Below are 14,334 nucleotides of genomic sequence, written 5' to 3' on the forward strand. Positions count from 1 at the left end.
AAATATGAGTAAACAGAAACCGTTCGAAGGTGTAAAATGTCCATTTAGAATTGACTAGCCGTGTGTAAATAGTAACGTGCGTTCGTGACCGTGATACAGATAGCGAACATCATGTACTAAAATTATATGGCACACTAAATTTAGGTATATGTGTCATATAGATCTAGAGCTCTGTAGTTTCACATCCCAAACGGGAGGTGTCGACAAACGCCTCTTGTAGTTTCTGAATCCGCCTTCGATCAGGGAAGAGCGCCGTTTATCGTGAGCACAGTTTAGCTTTTAGTGTTTTATTGTTTATATACTTATTATAGACATATATAAGAAGTTGTATGGTGAAATACTCTATTAAGGGGTAAACAGGTCAAGTCATTTTGCTTCGGTTGAGTAGACGAAGCGTCTTTAGGGGATTTATCAGAAGGTATGTGCTTCAGCTAGCTCGCTAAGCTAACAGTTTCGTTTTCTCAGTTATGCAAAAGACTTTCCCACATTTATTGTGTAAATAACTATTTACTTATCACACAGAGCTATGTTTTATGCGTAAAGGGATTTTCTTGTTTTTTAGTTTTCACTAAATAGAGAATGAATAGGGAATGATTAGGTGCATGATTGATTGGATTAGCTTTTAATTAATAGTTGGCCTTGTTATATGTTTATTTACTTTGGATGAGCTTTTTGCTTTGTATATTGTATGTCTGGGGTAGTTTACCATGCACTCATGGTTCATTTGAGATGCAGATGTGTGAAATTTAAATCACTGTGAAACAAATATTAGTTTTTGTGTTATACCATAGTGTATTATAGAGTCACTATCATATATATTGTGTTTAAACAGGGTTGTTTCCAGCATGGCGGATGGAGAAGGTTTTGTGGTGAGAGTCAGAGGTTTGCCCTGGTCCTGTTCTGTTGATGAAGTTCAGAGGTTTTTCTCAGGTAAAAACAAAAAACAAAAGCATCTGCTTTAATGTTTTCTCCTTAGGTTTTATTCCTTATTTATTTGTTTTGTCATAGAGTGCAAAATTGCAAGCAACGGGACAAGCATACACTTCACATACACGCGGGAAGGGCGACCAAGTGGAGAGGCGTTTGTCGAGTTTGAATCAGAAGATGATCTTAAAATTGCTGTGAAGAAAGATCGTGAAACCATGGGCCACCGTTACGTAGAAGGTAAGCAGCTGCTTTTGAGGAATAATTCACCCAAAAATGAAACTTTGCTGAAAATGCGTACACACACAGGCCATCCTCGTAAATGAGTTTGCTTCTTCATCAGAACAGATTTGGTGAAATTTGGCATTGCATCACTTGCTTACCAATGGATGCACTGCAGGAAATGGGTGCCGTAAGAACGAGAGTCCAAACAGCTGATAAAAACATCACAATAATCCACAAGTAATCTACACAAGTCTAGTCCATCAATTAATGTCTTTTTACTTCAAAATCATGCTTGATCTGTGCATATTTCTCTTTTGATTCAGACAAGACAGAAACAACGGTTTGAAGTAAAAAATGTTTTGATGATGGGTTTGTTTCTTATAAACGCACAGCTTTTCACTTCACAAGATGTTAATTGATGGACTGGAGTTGTGTGGATTAGTTGTGTATTATTATGATGTTTTTATCAGCTGTTTGGACTCTCTTTGTGACGGCACCCATTCACTGCATGCAGAGGATCCATTGGTGAGCAAGTGAAGAAACAAAATCATCTGCATCTTGACCTGAGGTTTGCAGCAAATGTTCATTTTTTGGGGGACTACACTTCCAGTCAAAATTTTTTTTGAACAGTAAGATTTGTAAAGTTTTTTTAAAGTCGTCTCTACTTCTCACCAAGCCTGCATTTATTTGATTCAAGACACAGCAAAAGCAGTAGTATTGTGAAATATTTTTATTATTTAAAATAACTGCTTTTTATTTGAATGTATTTTAAAAAATAATTTATTCCTGTGATCAAAGCTAAATTTTCAGAATTATTACTCCAGTCTTCAATATTCTGATTTGCTGTATTATTATTATGTTGAAAACAGCTGAATTGTTTCAGGTTTCTTTGATGAATAGAAAGTTCAGAAGAACATCATTTAGAAATCTTTTGTAACATTAAAAATGTCTTCAGTTTTTACTTTTGATCAATTTAAAGCATCCTTGCTAAATAAAAGTATTAATTTCTATCATTTATATAGATATAAATTAAATAAATGAACAAAAACATTTTATTTCAGATAAATGAACTTTGGATCTTTCTATTCCTTCAAAAAAAATTGTAAACAACTGTTTTAAATAATGATAATAATAATAAAAATGTTTCTTGAACAGCAAATCAGCATACTAGTATGATTTTTGAAGGATCACGTGACTGGAGTAATGATGCTAAAAATTCAGCTTTGACATCACAGGAATAAATTGCATTATAAAATTGATTTAAATTGAAAACAGTTATTTTAAATCATAAAAATATTTCTAAATTTAACTGTTTTTGCTGTATTTTGCATCACATAAATGCAGGCTTGGTAAGCCGAAGAGACTTAAAAAACATGAAAAATCTTACTGTTCAAAAACTTTTGACTGGTAGTGTATTTCTTCAATAATTCAAGATAAATGCTGATTGTTTCATATGTGCTTTCAGTATTCAAATCCAACAGTGTTGAGATGGACTGGGTTCTGAAGCACACCGGACCGAACTGCCCGGACACAGGAGGGGACGGCCTGGTTAGGCTTCGCGGTCTGCCCTTTGGATGCAGCAAGGAGGAAATTGTCCAGTTTTTTGCAGGTATGTCTGATAGGAACCTCTTTACTTAAAATGAAACAGTATGCCAACATTTATCTATGGTTTTAGTTCATCGGACCATCATTTGCACATAAACAAGCTTTGAACATTTAAATCAAAGTGCTTAGTTTTAGTCTTTTTTTTTTTTTTTTTTTTTTAAATTAGGACTAGTTTAAATATATATTGAACTATCCAGAAGGACCAAGATGGGTCACTTTTTATCCAGCTTTGTCCTTTTATGTTATTATTAGAATTTGTGCTTTTTTCTTTTCTTTTTAATTAAACTGCCTCAGCCCTTTTTGTATTTTTATATACCTAAAACGGTGCACAGCAACCTAGGTATTTTTTGGGGCTTACTAAACAAACAAAAGATGGGTTGAGACAGATACTCAAGGCATTTGATTTAAGTGACCCTTCTTTTTCTTGCACAAAATTATCCATAAATTGTGCCAGAAAAGGTTCAAGTGTATTGCGGCCCCATTTGGTATGTTTATGTAGTACCATTTCTCATTTGATATAAAGAGAAACCCATAGAGTAATATAAAGTCTTGTTAATGGGCTTGTGACTTAATTTGTCCCCCACTGGGGTTATCTGTCCTTGGGTTGAAGGGTTGGAAATCGTGCCAAATGGGATAACATTGCCGGTGGACTTCCAGGGGAGGAGTACGGGGGAGGCCTTCGTGCAGTTTGCTTCACAGGATATAGCCGAAAAGGCTCTAAAGAAACACAAGGAAAGAATAGGGCACAGGTGGGGATGGTTGGTTGGTTGCCTGGATACGTTGCTTTTCTTATGGTGTTCACCTCAATAAATCATCCACTGCAGAAATGGCAAGATATGACCACAGATGATTTGACGGCAAACAAAAATTTGTATTATTAGTGCTGAGTGAACCATTGAGTTGCACTGTGTAGATTTAGAGAGATAAGTGAATGTGGGCACTTTAAGACCGTTCAGTGAATTTTTGTGCTTAACTGTCATTTACGTGAGCATTTTGAGTTGTAATGGGCAGCTGGACATATTAAAGCTACGGTTTTGCCTGCAAAATGATGCAGGCAAAAATCATTTATTGTAATTTTTCTATAGTATAGCGACGGATGAAGCATAGTTCACGCAGAATTCACTTTCAAACCAAGCAGCTTTCTGTTGGCTGTAGGGAAATTCATGAAAAGTTTGAATTTAATGCGAAATCTGCATGGGGAAATCTTTTGTCCTTACACGAAATTCACCATTGCGTGCATTCCTATGAAATGACTGGATTTCATCTGTAACTGCACCTTAAAGGATTAGTTCACTTACAGGATAAATATTTCCTGATAATTTACCCACCCCCATGTCATCCAAGATGTTCATGTCTTTCTTTCTTTCTTCGAAGAGAAGAGAAGGCTTTTGGGGGGGGGAAAAAAAACATTACAGGATTTTTTGTCAATGGGAGTCAAAGGGTTGAAAGTCCTAATTGCAGCTTCAAAGGGCTTTACACAATCCCAGCCGAGGAATAAGGCTCTTATCTAGCAAAACGATCTGTCGTTTCCTAAAAAAAAAATCAAAATGTATATTATTTTTCACCTTGAAAAGGTCATGCGTGAAGTAGGCAGAAGTACCAACCCAGTGTTTACAAAGTGAACATGCAAAGAAAGTCAAACGGCCTTTACAAAAAAAAAGGTAAAACAACGATGTTGGACAATTTTGAAGTTGGATGAGAAAATGAGATGGAGTTTTTTGACCTACCCTACATGTTTGAACTGGAGTATACAGATGAAGAACTAACCACGTGAGACTTTTCCAACATGGTTACGCAATGCATCGTAAACACTCATTGCAGAGCTAGTGCTAGATGAGTAAAAAAATATATTAAACTATATATAAATTAGCATTATACATGTTTATATATATATATATATATGTAGTCAACATTTGAAGTGGATCAAAAAAATTCATTCAGGTATTGTTTTGGTTTTAGGACAACTTTGATGAAAGGTTTTGATCCACTTCAAATGTTGACTACTGTATATATGTTTATATATATATAGTAGTATTTTCATCAGCTAAAAAATGGTTTAAAGTCAGTTAAAGTCGGTTTTTTGCTGTAGTGTGTCAGTAGGAAATATCAGATTACATTTCCAAACATTCATTTTGCCATTAATTGTAATAATCCAGTGAGATTTTTGTTTGCACAAAGAGTCTGACAACAGCGAGTGCTCCACACAGAGATCTGATCTCATCATCATCCAGTCTGTCTGGAATAACATGAAGAAACAGAACAAACTCAGACAGACTAAATCCAGAAGAACTGTGACAAAGTCTCCAGGATGCTTCAAGAAACCTACCTGCAAAGCTGCAGCACTGTTAAAAGTTTTAGGCACTTTTGTAAAAATGCTGTAAAATGAGGATGCTGTCATAAACAGATTTTCTTTATCAAATACCTTCTATTAACTAAATGAAATCAACATTTGGTGCGACCATCCTTTGCGTTTACAGCAGCTTTTGCCCTAGGTGCACTTGCGCAAAATTTTTCAGGTAGCTTTGCAGGTAGGTCTCTTGAAGCATTTTGGAGACGTTGTCACAGTTCTTCTGGATATACTCTGTTTCAGTTTGTTCTGTGTCTTCGTTCCAGCCAGTGCTGTCAGACTCCTTGTGCAAACAAAAATCTCACTAGATTATTAAAATTAATGGGAAACAGAATGTTTGGAAATGTAAACCGACTTTTTTTAGTGACATACTACAGCAAAAGACAGAAATAACTGACTTAAACCCATTTTTTAGCTGGTGAAAATACTAGTGGCCTAAAGCTTTTGCACAGTACTGTATGTATGTATGTGTATATATATGTATGTATGTGTATATATATATATATATACATATATATATAAAAAATAATAATAATAATAATAATAATAATAATAAATATATATGTTTTTATTTAATTTTTTGAAAATTGCCATTCATTTCACTAGGTAAGACCCTTATTCCTCAGATGGGATCGTGTAGAGCCCTTTGAAGCTGCATTGAAACTATAATTTGGACCCACTGATCCCCATCAGTGTTAATTTCGTTGACGAATAATTTGAGTCATAAATTTCATCAATGACATTTTTTTTTACCAACGAAAACTAGACGATGACAAAAACGAGATAACAAAACAAAAACTCGTTTTCAGTGACAAAAAGTGTGACAAATCTACTGACATTTTCGCCAACCAATAAAAACAAGACGAAAATCATAGGGGAGAGACAATTTGGAAAGAGATTAATTCAGAACGAATTTACTATGTGGTTAGGAGATTAGATGCGTACATATGAACTGTATCATAGCGTAGTGATCTGTCCAATGGGACATAAGCTAGCATACATTTGCTGCAGGTCTCATCAAGCGTTCAAAAATGTCAATATCTGTGAGTAAGAGAAGAGCAGACATATGGATAAATTTTGACAACGCAAAAGAACTCATTTCGGTCCAGTTTTCTGTTCCTAGACACCAAAGCTGCGCCTCTCATCGCACAGCGCACAAGCACTCTTTCGTGTCGCATGAACAGAAAAATACACACAAAATGATGTTGAGTTGTCTGTTTTGACAAGTATTCCTGGAAACGCACTCAGGTTCATGAAAGAATGAAGAAAGTGGTAAACAAGTTGTTATAAAGAAAGCATACTTAACAAATATAAATTGGTATTTGAAAAGAATATAAAAAGAAAACCATGTTCTTGTTTCTATATTAGAAGTGGTTTCATTTCATAAAGGCATGTTGCGTGTCACAGCAGTTAAATCTGTCTATCATGATAAACCTTAATATCAAACCTTAATATAATTTTAGAGAAATGGTTAATAAATGCATTACACTGTAACTAAACCCATTAGATTTTAGATGACTAAATGTACTGTAGATTTAGTCAACTAATTTTTAGTTGACTAAAACTAAAAGCAATTCAGATGACTAAAATATGACTAAAACTAAATGGCATTTTAGTCAAAAGACAATGACTAAGACAAAATCTAAATTTGCTGTTAACACTGATCCCCATTGAAGTCCACTATATGGAGAAACATCTTAGAATGCTTTCCTCAAAAACCTTAATTTCTTTTCGACTGAAGAAAGAAAGACATGGGGTCTTGGAGGGCATGGGGTGAGTAAATTATCAGGACATTTTTAGAAAAATCATAATAATATGCTGATTTGCTGCTCAAGAAACATTTCTGATTATTGAGATGTTTGATATCAATCCTTACTTGCTTGACCAATAGGCTAGTCATGTGGCCACTCAGCACTAAGTTTTATGCAATAGGAATCTCTGTTTTTCTACCATTTTGAAGACTTCAGATCACGAGGATCCAGTTAAACAGGTAATACGAAGTTAACCCTAACAGTCTGAAGTGCTTTGCTAGTAGAGAATGAAAGCAGCATGTCAGTCCAATAAGACTCAGACCACAGTAACACATTGCCAGCTGCCTTCGGGTGACCATAAGAAAAGTTCTTCGTAATGAAGGGTTGAATGAAACTAAATATTTAAGGGTTCTTTATTTTCTGTCTCTCTCTGTGTCTCTTTTTTTCGGAAACTGTTACGTAAAGTCACTGAACGGAGACGCTGACTGTTAATTAGTGTCATCCCAGAGTCATTCTAACTAAGGGTGTTTGTTCATTATACCCGTTGTCAGACAGACCTTATTTATACTGCACGCAGGAATGCTCTTGCCTCTTGCCCTTAGACCCTGGTGCCATTACTCTGCATTTATGTCCTTAGGTACATAGAGATCTTCAAGAGCAGCCGCGCAGAAGTGCGCACACATTATGAACCCCAGCGTAAGGTCATGAGCATGCAGAGACCGGGCCCCTACGACAGGCCTGGAGGCGGCCGTGGCTACAACAGCATGGGCAGAGGAGTCTCCTTTGAGAGAATGAGACGCGGAGGCTACGGTGGAGGTAAAGTATTTTTGATTGTTATTAAAGGGATAGTTCACTCAAAAAATAAAATTCTGTCAATAATTACTCACCCTCATGTCGTTCCAAACCTGTGAGAACCGTTCATCTTTGAAACACAAATTAAGATATTTTTGATGAAATCTCTGAGCTTTTTGATCCTGCATAGTTCAAAAGCCCAGAAAGGTAGTAAGGACATCATTAAAATAGTCCATGTGAAATCAGTAGTTCAACCATAATTTTATGAAGCCACGAGAATACTTTTTGTGCACAAAGAACACAAAAATTGCAACTTTATTCAACAGTTGTCAGTTTTTGACTGCTGATGTCACATTGACTATTTTAACAATGTCCTTACTACTTTACCAGGCCTTGAGCGTAGTAGTGCTGTTGCCGTCTATGAGGAGTCAAAAAGCTCCCAGATTTCATCAAAAATATCTTAATTTGTGTTCTGAAGATGAACAAAGGTCTTAGAAGTTTGGAACGACATGAGAGGAAGTAATTAAAGACAGAATTTTCATTTTTGGATGAACTGTCCCTTTTAGTAAAACAGACAGCGAAAGGCTTATTAGGCAGAATGCTTTTTTTCTTAACTTGTTCTTGCTCTTTTTGTCTCAAAGATGGTCGATATGGAGATGGTGGCTCCTCCTTTCAGAGCACAACGGGACATTGTGTACACATGAGAGGCCTTCCATACAGAGCAACTGAGACTGACATATACAATGTGAGTCCTTAAACACGCAAATACAGTTGAGGTCATAATATTACATATACCTTCCAGAATCTGCAAAATGTTAATTATTTTACCAAAGTACGAGGAATCGTACAAAATGCATGTTATTTTTTATTTAGTACTGACCTGAATAAGATATTTCACATAAAAGATGTTTACATATAGTCCACACAAGAAAATGATAGTTGAATTTATAAAAATGACCCTGGTCAAAAGTTTACATAAGCTTGATTCTTGAAACTCTGTTGTTACCTGAATGATCCATAGCAGTTTTTTTTTTTTTTCATTTTTTTATTTTAATAGTTGTTCATGAGTGCCTTGTTTGTCAGTTAAACTGCCCGCTGTTCTTCAGAAAAAATCTTCAGATCCCACAAATTCTTTGTTTTTTTTTCATCATTTTTGTCTATTTGAACCCTTTCTAATAATGACTGTATGATTCTGACATCCATCTTATCACACTGAGGACAACTGAGAAACTCATATGCAACTATTATAGAAGGTTCAAACACTCACTGATGCTCCAGAAAAAACTGTGGGGTTAAAACTTGAATTTGAAGATCAGGGTAAATGTAACTTATTTTGCCTTCTGGGGATTACACAATTAACTTCTGTAACTTCTGAAGGGCACTACTACATAAAAAAAAAGATATTTAGGCTAAACAAGAAAAGTGTACACATCTTCATTCTGTTCAAAAGTTTTCACCCCCCGGCTGTTAATGAACCTTCTGTAATAGTTGCATATGAGTCCCTCAGTTGTCTTCAGTGTAAAAAGATAGAACTCAAAATCATACAGTCATTGTTGGAAAGGGTTCAAATAAACAAAAATGCTGAAAAACCAAAGAACTTGTGGGACCTGAAGTATACCTGAAATATCTTATTCAGGTCAGTACTAAATAAAAAGTAACATGCATGCATATGATCCCTCATCCCTCATTAACATTTTGTAGATTCTGCAAGGTGTATGTAAACTTTTGACTTCAACTGTATGTATTTATTTCAAGTCTGTGTACTTGTATATGTTAATTCAAAGTTTTCCTTTGATTACATAGCATCCTATTTGATTGTCCTGTTTACTGTCTATCTTCATGTTTTCTTCTCTAGTTCTTCTCTCCACTAAACCCAGTGCGTGTTCACCTGGAGATCGGGCCTGATGGAAGAGTAACAGGCGAGGCGGATGTAGAGTTTGCCACACATGAGGACGCCGTGGCCGCCATGTCGAAGGACAAAGCCAATATGCGTAAGTGTTAAGAGAGGAAACAAAAGTAAAACTGAATGATTTTCATTAAAGGGATAGTTCACCCAAAAATGACAAATCTGCTGTTTGGTTACCCACATCCAGCAGAGGAAACATGAGGTTGAGAAAATGATGAGAATTCATTTTTGAGTAAACTGTCTGTTTGAATTCAGTGCTAGTAATGGGTCTTGAATGTCTGCATTCTTCTACTGAAGGAAACTAAACACCATAATAAAACTAATGATAGATAATATTCTGAAGCCTAGCTCCAGCAATAAAGGACGACACTGAGAGACAGTAACTATAACAATAAAGTTTTGAATTGTATAGTTGGCATCACTTTCAAAGCAGCTTTTCAAGCTGATGAACAACAGAAACATTGATAGCCAATCAGAATCCACTTTACCCAGCAGACGACAAAACCTTAGCCTGTTCTTTTAATAAACAGAACATTATTATCATTATCATTATGGTGTGTGGATGCTAAATACATTTAATTATCACCTTTGGTGTGAATAGTGCTTTTATTTTCACGCAGAGCACCGTTATGTGGAGCTGTTCCTAAACTCAACGGCAGGGGGTGGAAGTGGAGGATACGGTGGCCAAATGATGGGCGGTATGGGTAAGACCTGTTCTTCACCTCTCCCTCAGACATATGTTACTCTTCCTGAGCAGCTATCGTAATAGCATAATTGTTGCTCTGCAGGAAACCAGTCGTCATACGGACACAGCAGCCAACAGATGGGCTCTGGCTACAGCGGTGGTTATGGTAACCAGAGTGGCATGGGGGGCTACAGTGACTACAGTGAGTGTCAGCTCTTCCGTAGCTCTGCTAGCCGGTTCCCTGCCAAATCCTATCGCCCTTGGACCCCTAGGGGTAGCAGTTTGTAATGCCTGATTAAAAAGCCTTTCGTGTTATCCTGTTGTAGCTGATCAGGTAAATACAATCACAATTAAACAGTACTTCAATGCCAATAATACATAAATACATTGACTACACAGTATCTTTTTGTTGTGCGAACTAAACCTGAATAAATGTGTACCTTTCAGTATCATAATGTTCATATTTAACAGAGAGCACGATTCAGTAAAGGTTGCATGTAAAATGCGTAGATTATGGTGGTGGTTAGCTTACTAACCCAAACAAAGACATTTAATTTTATCATTTTATAAATGGCACAATCTGGGCTGCATTCTTCGAAGTCTGTGATGGCCAAAACAAGTATTGCTTAAATAGGAAGGTCTAGCTAATGGTGGATTGCTCTTTTTGACTAGCAACTAGTTGACTAGTTGTTGTTGACTAGCAGCAGTAAAATTTGTGAAAAGAAAAATAAACAGTGAAAAGTTTTTGAACAGTAAGATTTCTTATGTTTTTTTTTTTTTTCTCAAGCCTGCATTAATTTGATCAAAAGTACAGCAAAAACTATATTTAATTATTTTTACCATTTAAAAGAACTGTTTTCTATTTGAATATATTTTAAAATGTAATTTATTTCTGTGATCAAAGCTAAATTTTCAGCATCGTTACTTCAGTCAGATGATCCTTCAGAAATCATTCTAATATGATTTGCTGTTTAAGTAACATTTATTATTATTATCAATCAATATTTAAAAGTTTTTTTCAGGATTCTTTGATGAATAGAAAGATCTGAAGATCATATCTGAAATAAAAAGCTTTTGTAACATTATACACTATACCATTCAAAAGCTTGGAGTTAGTATTTTTTTTTTTGTTTGTTTTTTGGAGGGGGAAAGAAATTATAGATCTGTATATCTAATTATAGATTATAGTCTGAACTTTCTATTCATCAAAGAAACTTGACAAAAATGCTACTCAGCTGTTTTCAACATAATAATAAATGTTTTGTTTCTTTTGTTTTTGAGTAGCGAATCTGAATATTCGATTGATTTCTGAAGGATCATACAACTGGAGTAATGATACTGAAAATTCAGCTTTGAAATCACAGGAATAAATTACATTTTAAAATATATTTAAATAGAAAACAGCTATTTACTAAAAATATTTCAGAATTTTACTGTTTTTGCTGTATTTGCATGCTGTATGTAGGCTTGAAGCAGATGAGACTTTTCTAAAATACATTAAAAATCTTACTGTTCAAAAACTTTCGACTGGTAATTTATATTGATAACTATCTGAAAACAAATATCCAAATATGTTCTTTTTGGTCCATTTATGTACATAATAAAAAGCATAAAGTATCTGTAGAATTGCTTCTTCGTGAGATATGGCAACATTTGAACCTCTGGCGCACAGTGAATCCTGGGATAGTCTGGGCTGCGAAGAATGACGAATGCTTTTTGAGGCTGCATTTATTGGAGCCTTCAAAATAGGACAGCCTTCATCTCCCCGTCTTCGAATGCAGCCTTCGAAGGATGCAGCCTCTGAATCAGGGCATCTACAATTTGTACACAGGATATAAAATTAATTTTAAAAATGCTTATTGATTGCATTGTTCTGGTTTACTGATGCATGTTGTTGATTTAGGCTTAATATTTTGGGATTTGGGTTCCAAATAGAACATCCAGAGAGTTCTTCCAGCAGATGGAATCTTTTAGGGGTCCAAGTGGGGTAGAATTTGACGCATCACTCAAGGCCCTATCACATGACCTCCATCTCCCAATGCATTAAAGTCATCAAAACAGCATTATCTCCGACAATGGATTGCATGCACTTTAAATTATGTAATGTTTACATCCAAAGTTTAAACAGTTTCACCTTTGACCGCATCTGACCATTTAAAGTAGTTATTGATTGATAAGTAATTCACCTCATGTATCATTATATGGGTGGGGCCAGTGTAAAAACAACTAAACGGGTGCGTTTCCCAAAATCAGCTGTGCTCACAAATTCTGTTGTTATCAATAGAATTCTTTGGAACTTGTGACCATTGTAGGGCTGGGTAAAAAAAAATATTGATTTCTCGGTTTGAATCAATTCTCATTTTTACGAAACAATATTGATTTCTAAATCCCAGGAATCGATTATTGTAGCCTGTTTTCAATTAAGAAACTGAATATTGTAGCACACCTTACATCCAGTAAATCGCAACAAGCTTTGTTACTTTTGATATAAAACAAATTCTCATATTTCAAATTCTGTCCATTTTATTTCAGTATTCAAACAATAAATGCCGTTTTGGCACTGTTTAATGTCGAGAAGCGGACGTGAACGCCTCCAACGCTTTTATACCAGTTTCAGCACGAAATAATACTTACCATAGTATTTTAATATATTATCTTAATTATGAACACATTGATTTGTAGTGCAAACTGTTTTACCGTTTACTGCGCTTCGATATTCTTCTCGTTATTTCCCTATGGCGGATTATGAACCAGACCTCTAACACATTACCAGAAAACAGAAAAAGAAATAGAAAACTTATTTCCGCATTGAAAAACAAGGTGGATACAAATCAGTTAATTTTAAACTAACCTAAACGAGCTTACTCTCATGTGTATTTTACAGTATTTGAGAGGTGTTTTTTTTTTTTCTTGAGAAATTTTGGCATAAAAAAAATCAATATATGTGTGTCAAAACCTAGCCCTAACAGGGACTTGTGTATCTCTTATAATACTGCTTATTGCTTTTCATGTGGAATTAAAAAAAATAGTTAATAGTAATCTCAATACGTTAATAGTATTGAGATACTATTATAATTATAAATAATTAGATTATTTTTTTAATGTATTTTTTTTATTTTATTTTAACATTTTAGTCATTTTTTTGCTTTACATTTTTTACATTTCGTTTTTTTATATGTCTGTATAGTTTTATTAATTTCTGTTTTAGTTTAGTTATTTCATCAAATAGAATTACATTAAAATGAAAACTAGCTGAAATAAGTTTTTATATTTTAAGTAACAGAAATGTTTTTGTAATTATTGTAATTTTAGTTAACTGTAATAATCTTGTGAATCACCCTTCTATGACAAACCTGCATCGCTTATCTCGTGACGGGGCCTTGACAGTCATAGTATAAATGTTGATTCTTTCCGCACTGAGAACTCCCTGGTCCTAAAATGTGTATTTCTCCCTCCTGTCAGGTAATCAGGGCGGAATGGGGAGCAGTTACTATGGTGGAGGGAGCCGCGGGTCCATGGGAATGAACGGCCTCAACAGCGGCATGGGGGGAGGCTGGGGGATGTAGCCTCCGAGCTGCTTTACAACTTTCATTTGAACAGTGTCCTCTTTCATTTGTTTGTTCTTTGTTCCCTTCTAAGTTGTGTTTGGAGCAGTACACAAACAATCTTCTTTTCCCTTTTGACATGGTTGAAAACAAATCTAGAGGTAGTAATTTATGTTAGAGAAGAGAAACTCTTTATTTGCTGAAATGTGACACAGCCCGTGTATCACACTGGAGAGGTGCCTGTAAATCTGTTTTTACAATAGAGTATTAAAGAGGTGATTTTTGTTTCCTCACAGCAGGACCCTATGGGCCAACTTTATCAAAGCCTTTCGTACAGCTTGACGTCTTTGCACATGGAGGTTTCACACTGTCAGTGATTGTAGCAACATATCTTAAACTCTTCGCTCCTGCAAAGGTGTTTTGCATGTACTTAATGCTTACTCCAGGCTGATTGTTTAAAGAGTGTTTAAGTTAAAAAAAAGACTTTTGTATCATTTTAAAGCATGGTGGGAAGTGGACGGGTTTCGTTTGGATGCATGTTACTGTTTGCATTT

The 14,334-nt window shown here is 35.3% G+C and overlaps 1 protein-coding gene across 2 annotated transcripts; it reads left to right on the plus strand.

Annotated features, from left to right (window-relative positions):
- Nucleotides 1-200: 200 nt before the first annotated feature.
- On the plus strand, nucleotides 201-14,300 carry hnrnph1 (heterogeneous nuclear ribonucleoprotein H1). 2 transcript variants are annotated; one of them, XM_051127444.1, is made up of 11 exons: nucleotides 201-418; nucleotides 833-930; nucleotides 1,009-1,164; nucleotides 2,615-2,758; nucleotides 3,365-3,503; nucleotides 7,490-7,668; nucleotides 8,286-8,389; nucleotides 9,500-9,635; nucleotides 10,171-10,254; nucleotides 10,339-10,437; nucleotides 13,698-14,300. In XM_051127444.1, the coding sequence occupies exons 2-11, from the start codon at nucleotides 846-848 to the stop codon at nucleotides 13,799-13,801; spliced, it is 1,230 nt and encodes a 409-aa protein (XP_050983401.1). In that variant the 5' UTR covers nucleotides 201-418; nucleotides 833-845; the 3' UTR covers nucleotides 13,802-14,300. The 2 variants fall into 2 exon arrangements, with proteins under 2 accessions (XP_050983401.1, XP_050983402.1); XM_051127445.1 differs by having other exon boundaries at nucleotides 202-418; nucleotides 10,339-10,569.
- The last annotated feature ends 34 nt before the right edge of the window (nucleotides 14,301-14,334 follow it).

The sequence above is a fragment of the Labeo rohita genome, chromosome 14 (genome assembly GCF_022985175.1).
Source record: "Labeo rohita strain BAU-BD-2019 chromosome 14, IGBB_LRoh.1.0, whole genome shotgun sequence".
NCBI lineage: Eukaryota > Metazoa > Chordata > Actinopteri > Cypriniformes > Cyprinidae > Labeo > Labeo rohita.